Raw genomic sequence first — 19140 nt, forward strand, 5'->3', positions numbered from 1 at the left:
TAAAAAATGAGGGAGAATAAAGGTTTGTCTTTTCCAGAACATCTGAAACAACCATCTCCGACTTCATGTCCATGAAGGTAGATCTGATTAAGTCAGAGTTTGAGATCTATAAGTAATAGGAAGGAACCTGCTGAGGAAGGTTGCTGGCTCCTTCCTTGGAGGGTGGGGAAGAGTGATTTTTAGGAGCAAAACGATACCTGGATGTCAGCTTCTGAACCCTCGTTATTCTGCCACAAGGGCATCATGGGTTTAGAATGCATGCAGGCTAGAGACTTGTGTATTAGCCTTCTTGAATACTACGCACTATTGCTGTGTGGTTTAGCTATAGCCTGTGTAGTTACCTAGAGCTTTGGTCAATACATCATTGAATTACTGAGGAATTCCTGGTTGTGTAAACAGGAATTCACCTGGAGAACTTCCTCTATTTCAGCCACTCCAGAGTTCCTAGTTAGTGTTCCAGACTTAGCAAGAGCAAGATGAGTGTTCCCCGAACTGTCCCATGGTTAGCAAAGCCACAGATTCTTTCATCCAGCAGTCATCTTTCAACAATTCATCTTCTGGATTCTTATCTCTGATTTAACAGCAACCCTCTACAAGTGAACCTTCAAAAGTGAGTCATCACTGCATGCCTTGGGTATAAAAATAGAACTATTAAAACTAGTGGGAAGTTTGATTGTCTTAAGTGGCACTGCAATCCCAGGATTGGCAGGGCACTTATGAACAGTGCTTTAATTCCCTGCAGCCTTCTCCCCAGCTACTTTCTGCTTGGCTGAGAAGAGAAGTGCTAGAAAAATAATCTATAGGAAGGTAAGCTTAGGTGGGCAGAGAGGGTTCTGCACTCCACCCATATGCCTCCTTTGCTGTTAATATCAGACCTCTACCACTCTTTCTGTCCAGTTGGGACCAGTTTGTTTTCAAATACACAGATGTATCCTGTCACATCTAGCATGACCTTAAGCATGCTAGACAGTTATCTCCACAACTCAGGCAGAATTATGTCTGCACAAGTTACTATCGGTTTCATTTTTGCATTTGGAGGAGGGAGAGAGAGTCTAACACTCCATCAATATGTTGGAATCAGAACTAGGAATCTTTTGCAAACTTGTGGTACTATATGCATAAGTTTCTTTTTGACTTGTTTGTTTACAAGTTATTTTCCTACATACTACTCTGTTTCTGTCATCCTTGGAAAGTTTGCAGGGCAGCTGCACTCTAACGGTGCCATTATTTCATATTGGGTAAATGTTTTTAGGTTAGTACTGTTTGCTAAAGAAGTGTGGATAGATGGTAAAGGGAAAGAAAGTAGAGGATATTGTCTTTATCATGACCTGAAGAGGATTATTACTAGTCATAAGTAGCAAAGAGGCTTTGAGTGTCCATGAGTAGGATTGGAGCCCATCACTCACCCTCACTCTACTGCTAGCATGGTTGATTTTTAATCACAAGAGGAAGAAGACTAATTTTATATCTAGTTCTCCATTTTGAAATTAATATTTCCTGAACAAGTGTGCTTATTGTATAAATGTGATAAAAATTACCTACCTATAAAAATTAAAGTACATTAGTCTGTGTTGGGGCACCGTGGTCGCCTGCATGGCCCCGTGGTATCTAGAGGGGCATCCACTAGGGCAGGCCTGCTCAACTCTGCCTCCCACCTGTTTTTGGACTACAACTCCCATAATCCCCAGTCATAGTGACCAATATCCAGGGATTATGAGAGTTGTAGGCCAACATCTGCAAGAGGGCCGAAGTTGAGCAGCCCTGATCTAGGGCTTCCTCCCTCCCCCAACGAGGGTGCCGGTGGAGCAGATCCAAGTCTTTTGGGGTATACATAGTGGGACGAGCATGGCAGCAAGAGCTGCGTGATGCAACGCTGGTGGGGCCACAGCGTTGAGGAAACCAGGAAGCCAGAGAGAAGACTTGGCAAGGGGCGAGGCTTGAAGCAGAATTGTTAGAGGTTGTTGATTTTTACCCACAATAGGTAAAACAGCAGAGCACTAAGGAATGAGCACACACTCCAGTTACAGAGTAGGTAGCAGAGGATGGTTTGGATATTGCAGCTATTTAGAGAAAACACATGGAGATCCTTGTGTGACTAAACACTTATTGGTTAAATACACTTAGACAGGAAAGACCTATCTCTAATCTAAAGGACTACATAGTGGATAGGTAAGGAGAGAGAGAGAGATGTTTCCATCTGCTCTCTAGGAGGAAAGGAAGGATTGTGACTCAGCACAGGAAGTGCTGCAGAGTCAGTTCAGGGGTCATAGAGTAGGGACAGATAGGGAGACCCTTACTCACTGTCTCTACTCCCAATGCCCCTAGTGGTCATTAGGACAGTTGGTGCAAAAGGTCGATGCACTGGAAGTTCATCTCCAACAGGAATTGGAACCCTGTCAGCAATGTACTGAATCATTTAAACCTGAAGCAGCCGATGATAAGGGGCTGCTCTTGGGAAAGGGGGCTGGAGTTCTCTTGGAGAGGGATCTGGCCAGCAGCAGCAAGCCAGAAGGATGACTAGGGTGACTGAACAACCCCCTCCTCTAGACTTCTGAGGCTGACCTCATCTGTCAAAAACGGAGGCCTGAGTTGAAAAAGGGACCCCTTTCCTCACTGAAGAGGACTTTTATACAACCTAGGAATACAATCCAAAAACTTTTGGTCAGGCAGCCAACTTTCAGCCCACATTGCTTTTGTGCTGCAGAATTGTGCTTACAGACAAGAGACAGATTCCTGTTCGGTTCACTTTGTACATATGGAACAATGAGTGGGAGTTCTTTCTTGAAGGCCAAGTCTGCAGTCTTAAGTACACTATCTGAAGGTGCCATTGAAGAAATTGAGACTGAGTGAATATGCATAGAATCAGGCTTTCCAGAAGCAAGGGATGATTGCTAATAGACTTGTAGTTGGATGATGTAAAATAAATGTACAAGATCACGCAGATAGATGATCCCGCTGAGATAAGGGATAGCATCTCCTTAATGCCTGTGGTCCTTGCTAGTCCTGGAGTCTGTAGGAAGTCCCCAGTAGAAAATACATGACTTATTGGCCACTTTCAGATAAAATGCCAAACTGTGCAAATATAGTGCCTATCAAACTATGGTGCAGTTTCTCTCTGTCCACTCTCCATCCATAATTTTATACACCTCTGTCATGTCTCCCCATAGTCGCCTCTTTTCCAAACTAAAAAGCCCCAGATGCTGTAGCCTTGCCTCATAAGGAAGGTGATCACGGCCCCTGATCATCTTGGTTGCCCTCTTCTGCACCTTTTCCAGTTCTACAACGCCCTCCTTAAGAAACGGTGGCCTGAACTGCACACAGTACTCTAAATGTGGCCTATACATAGATTTGTATAAGGGCATTATAAATAAATATTAGCATTTTTATTGTTTCAGCTGAAACATAAATTCAGCTGAAACATAAGCAACATCCATTTCTATGTCCACTGTTTTAAGGTCCATAAATGACCTTAAAACAGTGGTACATACAGTATGATGGTAACCTCCAGGCTTGACTACTGTAATGCACTCTACATGGGGCTTACTTTGTATGTAGTCCAGAAACTGCAATTGGTACAGAATGTGGCAGCCAGACTGGTCTCTGGGACAATCCAAAGGGACCACATAACACTGATTTTAAAAACTGCACTGGCTGCCGAAAAGTTTCTGGGTAAAATGCTATAAAGCCCTTAACAGCTTGGGGCCAGGGCATTTAAGAGCGCACCTTTTTTGTCATGAACCCTGTTACCTATTAAGATCTTCTGGAGGGGTCCGGTTATGGTTGTCACCAGTTCGTTTGGTGGTGACTTGGGACTGGGCTTTCTCAGCAGCTGCCCCACGAATTTGGAATATGCTCCCTGCTGAAATAAGAGCATCTCCTTCTCTGTTTGTTTTCAGGAAGATCTTCAAGACACATTTGTTTTCTCAGACTTTTAACTGGAATTAATTTTAATAACCTGTTTTATGATTTTGTTTGCAGAGATTCTTTTGATTCTCCTCACAATCTGATTTGGATTTTTCTGGGCAAAATACAAAGTGGTAGTTATAACTTATAGAGCCCTGAACAGCTTAGGCCCTGGGTATTTAAGAGAGTGTCTTCTTCACTATGAGCCCCACCGCCCATTGAGGTCATCTGAGGAGTTCCGTCTCCAGTTACCGCCAACTCGTCTGGTGGCTACACAGAGACGGGCCTTCTCGGTTACTGCCCCGAGATTGTGGAATGCGCTCCCTACTAAGATACGATCTTCCCCATCTCTGACAATTTTTTAAAAACATCTGAAAACCCATCTTTTCACCCAAGCTTTCCTAGCTTTTTAAAATTGTCTGTTTTAATTTTATGGTTGGTTTTAAATTGTTGAATTGTTTTAACTTTTTATATGTGTTTTATGTTAACCACGCAGAGATGAAAGTTTGGGCGGTATAGAAGTTTGATAAATAGATATATAAAATAGTTTAGTGTCATTTGCAAATTTGCCTCTGTGCTGCTTACCCCAATTTTTAGATCACTTATGAACAAGTTAAAGAGCACTGGTCCAAGTACAGATCCTTGAGGGACCCCACTTATTACTCCTTTCCATTGTGAAAACTGTCCATTTATCTCTACCCTCTGTTTTCTGTCCTTTGTCCAGTTAACAGTCCACACATGACCTTGTCCCCTATCACATGACTTCTAAGTTTACTCAAGAGGGAACTTTGTCAGAAGCAGGGTGGATAAAAATCAACGATTTTTTTAAAAAAATCAAAAAAATCATTTTTTTTATTTAAATCGGATTTTTTTAAAATAAAATGCTTTTTGAGGAAAATATATTACCATCCAAAGGTTATTCCATCATGAAATAAAGATTAGTTTTTTAATTATGTAGAATAAGGCTGTATATGTTTAAATTTTTTGGTAAATAAATTCCATTAATCCATTCACAATGTCATGCTCTTCCAGAGGTTTTTGTAAGATTATTGGGCAGTTTCTCTGCCTACAAGATATTATCACAGATGCTTGGTTTACTTTTGCAGTTCTCAAAACTGAATTTGACTCAGCAGAGATCACATGCCTCTTCTTCACAGCAAAAATGTTATGACATGAACAGAGTTGAGAAAAAGACCTTAATCCTATTGTTCTACAAACCTATGAATACTGAATCAACCCCTTCAGTGCTAAGTTTCAAGAAGTTCAGTGAAATAGAATAGAAACAATATTTTTCTGATTGTTTGGAGTGGAATAGATCTGCACAAGAAGAAAGTGAAACTAAGTGTGAGGAGGGAGGGACAAGCAGACAAGCAGTACAAAATGAAAGTGAAACTTTCTGAGCACAATACTGCATAGCTACAGACAGACAAGTCTTTGGATCTTTTCGTGTATATGACCTGAGGTTTATCACATTCTTTCCTTGGAGGAAAAAACCTATAATGGCAGCAGGCCGTAAAAGAGACCCAGTTTGGCAATATTTTAATGAAGTTCCTTTACCTATCAGTAAGGCAGGCATGCGTGCAAAATGCAAACACTGCAACAAAGAAATGCAAGGCCTGGTGGCCCGAATGAGGCAACATCATGAGAAGTGCTGTGATGAAGATGACCAAAGAAACACATTTGAACAGGCAGGATCTTCAGGTTGGTAAACATTTTTATTGAATCATATAGTATTTCTAAAGACTGCCTTGAACTGTCATGTTTGAGCAAAATTATATTTCTTATTATTACTGCATGTTACTGTCATTTGGTACAGTTATGAAGAAAAGCAAATATTCCTTTTGGGGCAGTGCTGTGTACAATAAGCAGAAATTGTATAAACAATAAAATAACAGCATTGACTTTTTTGTTTAGGGGAATTCATGGATTCTGGAAACTATCCACCTTCAAGATCACCATCCTCCTGTTCTACAGTTTCAGAGTTATCCATCCAGGATAGTGCTTCATTAGCATCATCATCAGACACCCATGGCCACATATCACTATCACCTAAAAGAAAGAAAAAATCCTTCCCTCCTGGAACCACCATAGATAAGTTTGTGATAAAAACTAGCAGATTAGAAAAAGAGTTAATTGATGAAAAAATTGCCCAGTTTGTTTATGCAACGAACTCTTCTTTCCGTCTGACTGAGAACCCACATTTCATTAATATGGTTCAGTCACTGAGACCAGGATACAGTCCACCCAGCAGAGCAGATGTTGCAGGGAAACTGCTGGATAAAGTGTATGACAGAGAAATGGAGCAATGTGCAACAGCTCTGGAGGGTAGAATTGTTAACCTAAGTATTGATGGGTGGAGTAATGTCCACAATGATCCTATTGTATGTGCTTGTATAACAACAGAAGAAGGGAAAGTCTTCCTTGCACAAACAATTGATACGTCAGGAAATGCACACACAGCAGAATACTTACAAGAAGTGGCAGTAAAAGCTATAATATGTGAACAAAAATTCAAATGTCTAGTACGCAGTTTGGTCACAGACAATGCTGCAAATGTATCCAAGATGAGAAGAAATTTAGAAGAGCAGGAAGGGAATACAAAGCTAATAACATATGGTTGCAGTGCTCATTTGCTGCACCTCTTAGCCAAAGACTTAAGTGTTCCAGAAATAAAGACTAATGTTGTTGAAATTGCTAAATACTTCCGTAACAATCACTTTGCTGCAGCAGCTCTGAAAAGGATGGGTGGAACCAAGCTAACGCTCCCACAAGATGTTAGATGGAACTCTGTGGTGGACTGTTTTGAGCAGTATATCAAGAACTGGCCTATTCTGATGACAGTTTGTGAACAAAATCGAGATAAAATAGATGGCACTGTCACGGCCAAAATCCTCAACATTGGGCTTAAGAGAAATGTTGAACATATGCTGAGCATCCCGAAACCCATCTCTGAATCTTTAAACAAAATACAGAAAAATAGCTGTTTTATTGCTGATGCTGTTGAAATTTGGAAGGAACTGAGTGAACACTTAAAAACAGAACTACACATGGACAGAATTAAATTACAAGCATTAAAAAAACGAATGGGACAAGTACTGTCTCCAGCTCATTTTTTTGGCAAATATTGTCAATATCCAGTACCAGGGTCAAAACTTAAGTGCTGAGGAAGAGGAGTTAGCTATGACATGGGTATCCAGCAATCATCCATCTGTAATGCCAACTATAATAAACTTCAAAGCTAAGGGGGAACCATTCAAGAAATATATGTTTGCTGAAGATATTTTAAAGAAAGTCACACCAGTGAACTGGTGGAAGTCACTTAAGCACTTGGATTTAGAGACTTTTCAAGTAATGATTTCACTTTTAACAGCAGTAGCTTCTTCTGCAGGCGTTGAAAAAATATTCTCTTCCTTTGGACTCATTCATTCTAAATTGAGAAATCGTTTGGGACCCGATAAAGCGGGAAAGCTTGTTTTTCTTTTCCAGATTATGAACAAAGAAGATGAAGATGACGAGTGAGCTACAGAGGACAGTATTTAAGTTTTTCATGTGTAGGCTGGGCTGACAGTCTAAGTTTCTTAAAATATATATATTTTGTTTAGCCAAATTAGTTAACAAACATGGATGTTTGTTTAAGCAAATAACATATGCTGTAATGTTATTGCTTCAGTTGAATAAATCTATTTAAATTGTTATTATTAAGGTAATGATTATTTTTCTCCTTCCTAAGTACAACAGAAAAGTTGTCCAAATATGAATGATTAACCTATTAAACTGGGGATAAAAAAACTAATATGAAAAGTTGTTATTCTAAAAATCTTCATCTACTTGCATATTAAAGTTATACCAGCAAGAATTAGTCTTTATGTAGAAAACTATGATTTAAATCAAGCCTTACTGACTGGTGATTTAAATCGTGAATTAAATCAGTTTGATTTAAATCAAATCCACCCTGGTCAGAAGCTTTTTGGAAGTCCAAGTCTCCTTTCTCAACCAGATCACCTTTATCCACATGCCTGTTGACACTCTCAAAGAACTCCAAAAGGTTGGTTAGGCAAGACTTGCCCTTGCAGAAGCCATGCTGTTGCATCATTACCTGGAAGCAAGTCCCAATGAGTTTAATGGAGCTTACTCCCATGTAAGTGTGCATACAGAATTGCAGGCTCAGTTATCAAAATGCAAGGAGCAAAACTCTAGCCCAGCAACCCCTTTCTCGAAATGCTCCGCGAAATGCTCCCAGAAAGCCATAAAGAAGTACAGTAAGGAAATCCCAGGGACAATTCCCACCCAGCCCCACCAAACTACTATTCTGATGTAGATCTTCCTCAATCATAGAGATGCTACACTGCAGCCAAACTGCCTATGAATATGGAGTCTTCATTTCCTAAGTATAGTCCAGTGGCAGTTAGGCTCTGATGTAAAACCTCCAAGTTCAAGAACAGTCTACACCAGAATGATAGTTCCTTGGCGCTGGGTAGGAATGGTTTTTAGGGTTTCCTTGCTGTACTGCTTTGGAACTTCCTAGCATGAGATCCTTGGTCCCAATCCTATACATATTTTCTCAGAAGTAAGCCCCGGAGAAATAAATTGAATCTGCTCCCCCCCCCCAACTTATTTTAAGTCAGGGCTGGGCAAACCTGGCCCTCTAGCTGCTGTTAAACTACTAGTCACAATAAATTTATTATGGCTGGGGATGCTGGGACTTGTAGTTCAACAACAGCTGGAGAGCCAAGTTTGCCCAGCCATGTTCTAAGCTGAAGGTCTGGGAAGCAGTGTTCCCTCTAACAGGGATTTCCAGATGTTGTGGACTACAACTTCCATAATCCTCAAGCAAAAGCCATTGCAGCTGGGGATTCTGGGAGTTGTAGTCAACCACATCTGTGAAACCCTGTTAGAGGGAACACTGCTGGGGAGCAGGGGAAAAGAGAGCCCACATTCTTGCCTAGGATCTCTGCTGGTCCTGAATCCTAAATGTGCTTACTCAGAAGTAAGCTCTGGTGAGATCAATGGACTAACTTGTTAGTATTTTTTATTCCAAGCTTTGCTCCCTGCTTTGGTGGGGTGAGAGAAAGGGGGCAGAGGGAAAAGGTACCTGTGAAAGGCAAGTGAATGCTCAGACTCCCCTTCTTGGGTACCTATGTTCAGATCCAAGACGCTATTCACTAGAAATTGCCAGGACTTGTCCCTCCCAACTTTGGCTTCAGAATTCTCAGCAGGCAGAATCACTTACCTGTCCCTTAGTTATTTTTCTTTGCCCACATCCCTATTTTACCTGTGTCCATGGTTAAAGTAGTCAGTCTGAAAATTATTAAAAGCTCAGGTTGGGCCTGACTGGCATGCAGGCCTTCTGTTTAAAAGGAATGTCCAATGTAAGGCATCTCAGCGGATCAGAGTCAGTGTTCAAATACAAAAGGAGTCCAGTCCCGTTCCTTAGGTCTCGGGACCACAATCTCTCTTGGGACTCTACTAGAGTGACAAGAGGGTTCTCATGGTACTGTTATCGCTTGGAGGAACCCAACCAGAAGAGGTGCCATGACTGGGGTGCAGGGTGGATACTAGCAGGGTGGATAAAAATCAAAAAAATCCAATTTAAATTAAAAAAAATCCATTTTTTTTAAATTTAAATCAGATTTTTTTGATTTAAATCGGATTTTTTTTATTTTTATCCACCCTGCTAGTGATTTAAATCGTGATTTAAATCAGTTTGATTTAAATCAAATCCACTCTGCTGGGGTGTCCTTAGTCAAAGGAGCAGCTGCTACAATGGTAATGCAGCATGAAGAAAATGTCTAGTCCTAGGGAATGCTGTCATGGCAGGTTACCATAGGCAGCATGGTTTAGCAAAAATGGTTCTTACTTCAGGCTCCACTCCTGGAAGTTGGGTGTGTAGGGAAACCAAACTGTGCACTGGATCTGATCTTCTAGCCTCTGTAGTCTGTGATGTTCTTCCAATTGGCATTTGGGCTGGAGTAGCAAGCGATGGCCAAGGAAGGTCTGTACAAGAAGCCTAGAGAGATCACTGGCCAGTTGATGCTACTGTTAATGGAACTGCCCTGGGGTGTTTGGTCAGCACACCAATGTTCAGGCTTTGTGGGGAAATTGGCTCTAAAAGGGGGTCAGTTCCATCAGTTTTAATTTGTGCAAACATTTGGCCTCAAATGACTGCATTGAGAAAAGGTTATAGTTTCAAAATATAAAGAAGACATTTAATGTGGTGGTGGATACAGAAGAGAGAATCATGTGGTTGGAGCAATATTACTATAAAAATACATTTAACTAACTACAATGAGGCATTTTAGCTTAGAGTCCTAATTGTAAGTTCCTAGGCAGGCAAGAGAAAGAGGCTTAAAAGAAAAATGTGGGTGGCTTAGATCTAAGAAAGGGATAGAGTGGGCCCCATTGCAGGGCAGACATTGACCTTCACCTGATCTGGCTGATGGGACCTCAAGACTCTGGGGAGGGCTGCAGAGTCTCGCCAGACTTGGGATAGTATAGCAATTCACTGTCCCATGATGCTGGGGACAGAGGGTCTTGCCAGTAAGGCAGTCACTTCCATGAATCTTCTCCTTCCTCCTTTTTCTCTTTTCTTCTCCTTCTGGGTTCATCTCCTGCAAGGGGCTGACAAGCACAGGTTTTGCGGGAGGGAGAGAGGGGAGGCACACACAACAACAACAACAACAACAACTTAGGCCTAACTTATGAAGAGCCTTTTCCTTCCACTTATTTGGCTGGGAAGCTTTTACACTTAACAAGGGAGGATGAAAAGTGGGGCGCAACACGAATCCAAACAAACAAAAAGCAAAACAGAACAGAAGTGTGCACCAACCTCTTTTGTAAAGAGAGATGTTGGGATGGGAAATCTTGCTTTCCTCCTGTGTCCCCCACCCTGGAGGTAATGGTTGGTTGAAGCAAACAGCTACAAGTTGTTCTGTTAAATTTAGTTAAATAAATTCTGTTAAATAAAGAACTAATCTGCCTACTTTGCTTTCACTATAATCTTAATTGATAATTGCCATCCTCACAAGTTAGCCCATTTCAGCCTTAAATGTTCTCACATCCACCATCTTGAATTAGGGTGGATGACATCATCACAGACTAGGCTGTTGAGCTGTCCCTATGTGTCCTTACTCCTGCTTGAAATTTGGTTCAGGCAGTCCACAAGTTAGCTCACTTGGGCCTCAAATGTTCACTCATCCACCATTGGGGAAGACAAACACCATTCCAAACTACGCCACTGAGGCATGTGTATTCCTACAGCTGTAGCAAACTAGGTTCAAATTAGTTAGGTAGTTAACAAGTTAGCCCACTTGCGCCTCAAACATTTATGCATATGCCATCTTGAATCGGGGTGGATGATGTCACAAACTATGTTGTTGAGGTGTCCCTGTGTGTCCCTACAACTGTACTCAATTTGGTTCATTTTAGTTCAGGCATTGCAAAGTTGATAGGAGGTTATACACTGACAAAGAATGCTGCATAATCGCAAGCTTTCTTTCTTTAAGGAAAGCAAGCTAAAAATGACTTTACAACTAGGGAAGAGGAAATAAAGACAAAATGTCCTGGTGGAACTTAGTACTTCCATGGCTGTTATGCTCCCTCTTCAATCTGTGCCCCAAAGGGGACAGGAATCATTTTTAGAAGTTTAAAGGTACTAGCACTGGTGAATTGGGGTGGGTGAGTGGGCCAGATCTTTAGCAAAGTTCACATAGTTTGGGAATTCCCTTAAGGGACTACTCTTGTTGAAAGCAGAAACAAAGAAAGTGTGCATTCAACTGACTTAAGGTTTCCAGTGGTGGGTAGTTCATAGATTCTTGTTGTAGAACAGACTGATCTAGACTTCCCACCCCCAGGGCCTGCAAGGGTACTACTTGATGTTTCTGTCCATCTGGGTCAATGGCCCAGACAGCAGAGTACTCCATGTCGGTATTAAACCTTTGCATAGGGACTTACCTGTTCATTGTATGGATGACTCTCCTTCTAGACACTGCATGACTTAGTCCTTGGAAGCCATATTTGGACATTTCCAGTACAGGATTTCTAGTGGTCTGTCATTCACTGAGCAAAATAGAATACATCTGCAAAACTTTTATATCAGACAAACATTGACTAGTATAAGGGGGAAAGCTCTTGTCCCTTGGGGAAGACAGCTGACTCCTCCCCGAGGACAAGAGAAGAGTCTCCATGAGAACTCTCAATCCAGACTGCCCCAGGAGGCAGTTTAGAGGGCTTCTTTGCTTTTACTGCCTAGCCATAGGTAGATTCCAACCAAATCGCCTGGTAAGGATTCCGATCTTGTGTCTTTCTCCATTTTAAGCAAATCTAGTCACCAGAACTCCTCTAGAATTGATCCCAGCAGTTTAAACCCCTGTAACTTTGTTCCAGTCACCCATTTCCTTGCTGGTTGCCCCCTGGCCACCCAGTGACAGCCATCTCCACAGACCTTGCTTCTGTCTTTACCCAATTGTCTCACCTTGGAACAGCTCAGTAGTCCTCAACACCAGTTCCATTTCTCCCCAATCTTCCCTAATTTGTCTGTCTCCTCCTGTAACCTCTCACTGCCAGTCTATCTGCTTTTCTTGCTTTTTCTGCTCCCTGTGTCTTGGTTGTAGCCTCAGCTCTCTCTTTATTTGTTTTGTCACTTCTCTGACACAAATTGCTCATCAGCCTTGGCTACTTCTCCCCACCTTTTCCCTTTGCGTTATTTCTCCATCTCTAATAGGCTGACTCTGCTTCATCTCCATAGCGAAATCCTATTCCCTAACTAGGAACCTGCTAGATTTCCTTGGCCTCTGAACTCTGCTTTTCACTTAATCCTTGTTATTGTCTCTTCTTCTCTGACACTGTTTTGCACCTAGCCATTGTCACTGTTGCTTTTTTCAGTCGTTATGGTCTCTTGTTTTCTGGGTTGAGGTGAGGGTTCATCTTGCCCCACTTTTTCTATGGTTCCTTCTCTGACACTGATTATGCATGGGCCCTGGTCACTGCTCTTAATCTTCTCTCATTGCTTCTTTCTTCCTCTGTCCTCATTAGGAGTTAGTCTTGGTTAGTGGTTTAGATATGTTTACCTAGTTAGCTGAATGCTTAGTTAATTTAGTTATTCATTACCTAGCCAATTACATACATATTAGAGAATACACTCTACTTACAACATATTCAAGAAATCACTCTAACTACAGTAGTTTACAGCATATTCAAGAATCTACACAAGTTATATAATAGGTTATGTTTTATTGCCTAGACACCATTACCATCTAGTGCAGTGTTTCTCAATGTTTTTGGAGTCATGGACCAGTACATTATTCATGCACAGGTTCCCGGACCAGGAGTTAGTAAGGGGGTCTCCCCCCTCACCCCCCTAAAAAAAACAACACAATTTCAGGCAGCTCTCCAGAGCTCATTTCCAGGCAGCTCTTGTTGCTGGATAATGTTCATTCTGAGAAAGTGAAATGAACATTGTCCAGCAGAGAGGCCTGCCTGGAAATGAGCTCCAGAGAGCAACCAGTGGTTCCCGCTGGCCTGAAATTGTTTTTTGTGTGGGGGTGGTTTTTATTAGTGATGCCTCACAGACCCAATACCTCGTGGACTGGCGGTTGTGAAACAATGATCTAGTGTGTTCTTTGTAATGTGAGAATATTCATGTGTGTTCTTAAATGCCATGCCTCTTCATTATAATCAATAAAGGAAAAGGACATGTGCTGACAAGTTGGTGTCGACTCCTGGTGACCACAGAGCCCTGCGGTTTTCTTGGTAGAATAGCGGTAATGGGCTGGATGAGGGATAAGAAACTGAGACTGAATTCAAATAAGACAGAGGTACTCATTGTGCCGGGCTGAAACTTGGGAGATAAGTTTGATCTGCCTGTTCTGGATGGGGTCACACTTCCCCGGAAGGAACAGGTATGCTGTCTGGGGTTCTTCGGGATCCTAGCCTCTCCCTGGTCTCCCAGGATGAGGCAGTGGCCAGAAGTGCCTTCTGTCCGCTTCGGCTGATATGCTAGCTGCATCCATTTCTTGAGATAAATGACCTCAGAACCGTGGTACATCTGCTGGTAATCTCCAGACTGGATTACTGCAATGCGCTCTATGTGGGGCTGCCCTTGTGTGTAGTCTGGAAACTACAGCTGGTTCAGAATGCGGCAGCCAGGTTGGTTTCTGAGTCATCTCGGATAGACCATATTACTCCTGTATTGAAAGATCTACACTGGCTGCCGATAAGTTTCTGGGTAAAATACAAGGTGTTGGTTATAACCTATAAAGCCCTAAACAGCTTAGGTCCTGGGTATTTAAGAGAATGTCTTCTTTGTTATGAACCCCACCACCCATTGAGATCATCAGGAAAGGTTTGTCTGTAGTTGCCACCAGCCTGTTTGGTGGCTACTCAGGGACGGGCCTTCTCTGCTGCTGCCCCAGAGCTTTGGAACATGCTCCCTGGTGAAATAAGAGCCTTGCCATCTCTGACATCTTTTAAGAAGTCTTTAAAGATGCACCTATTCACCCAGTTTTTTAATTAAATATATTGTTTTAACATTATTTTAAAATGTTGTTTTAAAATTTAAATTTTTGTAATGTTTTAACTTTTACTATGTCATTTATTTTATTTTAACTACTGTTTTGAGTTTTTTTTTGTTGTTTTTTAACTAATGTTCAAACTTTTGTATGCTTGTTGTAAACTGCCCAGAGATGTGAGTTTTGGGCGGTATAGAAGTGTGTTAAATAAATAAATAAATAAATAAATAAATAAATAAATACCGAAGGGGTTTACCATTGCCATCTCCCATGTAGTATGAGATGATGCCTTTCAACACCTTCCTCTGTCACTGCTGGCCGATTACAGGAGTTTCCCATATTCTGGGAAAGACTTCATATTCTGGGAAACAAACCAATGGGGATTTGAACTAACAGCCTTCTCCTCTCTAGGCAGGTTGTTTCCCTGTTGCGCCATTAGTTGGCATAATCAATAAAATATATCTCTGTTTGGCCCATTAAATCTGTGGCTGTCTTTTCTCCTGGGGACTGTCTTGTGATCCGAATTTAGGGGTACCAGGTTATCTCAACTTTACAATTCAAAAATTATTGCATAGATGATTTTCAAAGCAGGAACAGGCACCAATCCAGTGTGGAGCTGAATTTGGGGGCAGGGATAGTGAAGAGGCATTAGAAATACAAAAATATACATTATCTTGGCCCCCTCCCCAAAAGTTGCCAACCCTTTTTTAGGAGTTAAAATGTAAATTGCTGTATCTCTGCCGTTTTTCAACAGATCTGCACCAAATATGGAGGTATCGTTTGTGTGTCCTTGCCCCTAGTTGATGTATGCAGAATTTCAGAGGAATTGCATGCATACTTTTTAAAATAAGCAATAGAATGTTCAGGGCTCATAATGGTGGAAGGTTGAAACAACTCCTCATCTTAACTATATGACACAACTGTACCAGTATAAAAGCACCAAAACCAATACTACAAGTACAAATGGTAGAACAGAATTAGGAAGAACACACACTAAAATGGTACCTCTTGAAAGGCTGTAGTTGCCAGGCTACTGACACTGCTGTGTCGTGTATGTAGTGCTTCACGATGCTTAGGCTTCCCTTCCCCATCCTTTAGTCAGCTGCAGTTATTCTGTTAACATCAAGGTTTAATTTGCCGTCAAAGCGGTTTCATTCTACAACCTGGCAAAGGCTGTATGATGGGAAACTGCAAGATTTTGGAATGAACATGGAAATTCTTTAGTGGCTCACAGAAAAGAATACCTGTGCTAAGGTAGGGGGTAATGTAGTCATAATTGTTAAATAGTGATATAGTTCTATTAGTCCAGTCTGTGTTTTATTTAAAATATATCAAGAGATTTTGGGTTAATAATTTATCACTTGTTTCTATATTTAGTAACTAGAAAGGATTTTAAATGTTACTACTGATAGTTGCATCAGACCTCTCTCCCTTTCCCCATCTCATCTCCTTGGTAACAGCAGACCTCCTTTTACCAGTATTGTATTTATAATGCAGAATCTGAGTGCCACAAAATGCTTCTGCATGGATGCACAAGCTATGTACATTTATTGGCATATAATCTTTATCTTCTGTAGTTGGGACTTATTTATAGGGCTAATTGCTGCTGTTAAAGATACTTAACAGACAATAAAATCATCTTTAGGAGATATATTCCCATTTTATGGTGAATGTCCTTGTACTATGAATATGACTGATTAAAACCCAAGCAGGTCTATAGGTTGCAGTTTGAAAGTATTGCATTGACTGTTCAACTTTCTTAAGTAAAATCCTTACTGAGCAATATGTATATTTTAATCCATATTGTAAAAACTTTCTACTTCTGCAAGGCGGAAACTTACAGAGAAGTGATGAATAGACGAGGAAAACTACAGTTGCTTAGTCCTTTCTGTGGCTATGTAAATTATGTTTGAAACTAGGTAGATAAGGCAGGCAGTGGTAACATAGAAGTAGAAGGCAATGCTATTGGTTTTTGTAGGGTGGAACAAGTGCATTGTAGGGGATTTGTAATAGCTGGAAGTTGAATACAGCTGATCATGATTTTTAGGGCACTTAATGTAAGTTAAGGCATTACATTCTGGCGAGAAACTAACACATGCGACACTGCCGAGTTCTTTCATTGCTGCTTATAGTGTGGGAAGAGAGATGTTGGGAAATTGAAGAATGTAATACCCAAATAAATTCTAAATGTGCCTTTGTACAACTACACTTTGTGGTGATGAAATTGGATTGGCCTCTCCCCCCATTTTTTTATTTTTATTTTTTGCTTGCAAGCTGACATGCCCCTTGTCAAAAAAAAAAATGGCTTCACTGGCTGAATGAAATATTGACTTTTCCCTGAACCAGGCTCTATGGTGCAGTGCCTCTTGGCATCCCTTTTTACTGTCACAATTAATTGAGAGGTGGTGGTATATAGTATAGACTGTACACAAATACTTGACTTTAAACTTCTTTTCTTCCTTGTAATTGTAAGCTTGAGACTCTCTACCATGCTTTCTTTTATAATCTTTCTGCAGATGGTTCCTCTCCAAGGGCCTAGGACAGAGGTCTGACTTCACACAATCCAAAACTAGTCTTTCAAAATTTCCCTATTTGTCTAGACTGGATACATGCAGTTCATCAGTAGCTAATTATGCAGTATGAATTTGTGATAAAATGTTCAAATATACAGCTTATCACATACATATGGAAAATGTAAATATAGATTGGTTTTTTAAAAAAACCAAACACCCAGCAACAACCTTATGTATGTTTAGTTGAGTCAGCCCATAGTCAGCCCCTGTATTCAGCTGATTTAATATTGGATAGCAAACCATATGATGAGATAATCATGTAATAAAGGGAAATAATTGGATCCAAATAGATCACATGTGAATAGTGATCTGTTTGGTTAGTGTCAGTGACTTATTTTTTTCCAGAGTGCAGGCAGAAAGAGGATGTTTCTATCACTTGTGCAAGAGCGCATTTGTAGAGGGATTGGGAGCTCCAGTCACATCCATGCAGTTGCACTTTGGAAGTCAGGATGTCAGCCACTATGTTTATAAATACATGCATACTCATTTTTCACTTGAGTTGAGTCCTAGTGGTCTCCTATCCAAGAGGTTGTTTAGGTCAAAGTTTCAGCACTGTTGATGCTCCTTATTATTGACTGGATCCACCCACAACTCTACTCGCTTAAGGTACCTTCTGTATTCACCTTGTTGGTGCATTGTTCCTTCACATGGCAATCTGGTGAAAAAATGGTACAATAATAGTTTATTTGAACCTGGCGCAGATTTAGTCCAGCTTTTTGTTACACTAAATGGATTAGGTTTTTTGAGAGCTGTCTAACAGATTGCATCTATACAATAGTTGTGACATCTTATTACGGTCATCAACCACTAGGGTTCCGATCTGGCAAAACCTCGCCATTGGCAAATTTGTGGTTGGCGAGGCATTACATTATATGGGAAAGTGGGGGTTAGGGGAACCATGACTGCAAAAAGACCTAAAAATAAAAGAAAAAAATACAAACAAATTGCTAAAAATCACCAAAAAATCCTGTAATATCGCCAAGAATCACCAAGAAGAATAAGCATATCGAACCTCTGGAAATTTTTCAACCTCCCAAAATCACTCAAAGGAATTTTAAATTGACAAGGGACAGCAAGTTCAGCAAGGGTCCCTAAGAGGAATGAGCTGATTGAACCCCCCCCCAAATCCCTGAAACTCCTCCAAAATCACTAAAAAAAACCCCTTGCCAAACAGGTTGCGGTTGGCAAAACTTGTCACAATTTCCAATTTGCATATACTCAAAACCACGGTCAGTAAAACCATGGTTGGCAAGGGATATCAGTACTCAAATTTTGAGTCTCTAACATATAAGTCTCTAAGTGCTATTTATTGGCGGTCGTATTGTTCCTGACATTTACCTACTGGGCACAGTGAAAGTAAAAGCAGGATTTAATAAAAATGGAATTTTAATATTTTAAGCTGTATAAAGGAAATGTAAAACAAAGTCTGCCTTTCTCCTGAAATGAAGAGCCATTGCTTAATCAGTAGTTTCATCAAAAGGATGTTTACATGGTTTTAAGATGCCACCAGTACAGACATGGCCTTCATAGTCCTTAAAACTGTTTACAACAAAATACTTTGTGTAATATTTAGGTTGGATTCATTTAATTGTTTTTTCCTATTTTAATAGGTTAAAATGGCACAAGTTAAGCAAGTGGGTCTACTAGCTGCTGGATGTCAGCCATGGAATAAAGACGTGTGTGCTGCTAGTGGAGATAGATTTGCCTACTGTGCAACTCTTGCTATTTATATATATCAGGTGAGAGAAATTTTTAGATTTCCCGCTTGAGTATTTTTCTTTGATCCTCCTACGCCTTCACTTTCCAAGAGAAATGTTACTGTAAGATTAAGAAGTAAAGCAGTTTTGAAAGCAGCTATGCAGTGTTCTGTTGGAGAGAGTTTTTTAATTTTAATTTTGATGCTTAATACCCCAGGACCAGAGTAGCCAATAGAAAAGGAGTAGCATACTGTGGCTGAGATATTGCATACCAGCTTTATGAAAGATGACATATTTCTAAAGCTGTAATTAATGCCATAAAATTGAGAACTTTTTAAAAACTAGTAGCTCTAGATGAGCCCTCCTTTGCCTCAACAGATTAATCAAATAGGTTTGGTGGGGTCGAACCGCAGTCCAGCTGCATATCCACAAACAGATGTGCATCTGCATTGGCTTCTGATC

The 19140-nt window shown here is 40.7% G+C and overlaps 1 protein-coding gene across 8 annotated transcripts in view; it reads left to right on the forward strand.

Moving 5' to 3' along the window:
* The window catches only part of WDR17 (WD repeat domain 17), a 115362-nt gene that overhangs the window by 9695 nt on the left and 86527 nt on the right, over positions 1 to 19140 (forward strand). For 6 of the 8 annotated variants that reach the window (XM_053251750.1, XM_053251752.1, XM_053251751.1 and 3 more), the window contains exon 2: positions 18592 to 18720. In XM_053251750.1, the coding sequence (XP_053107725.1) occupies positions 18598 to 18720 (123 nt within the window). In that variant the 5' untranslated portion in view covers positions 18592 to 18597. Of the gene's footprint in view, positions 1 to 15531; positions 15663 to 18590; positions 18721 to 19140 lie in introns of those variants that run through there. The other 2 variants (XM_053251753.1, XM_053251754.1) reach the window with 2 other exon arrangements.

The sequence above is a fragment of the Hemicordylus capensis genome, chromosome 5 (genome assembly GCF_027244095.1).
Source record: "Hemicordylus capensis ecotype Gifberg chromosome 5, rHemCap1.1.pri, whole genome shotgun sequence".
In the NCBI taxonomy this organism is placed as follows: domain Eukaryota; kingdom Metazoa; phylum Chordata; class Lepidosauria; order Squamata; family Cordylidae; genus Hemicordylus; species Hemicordylus capensis.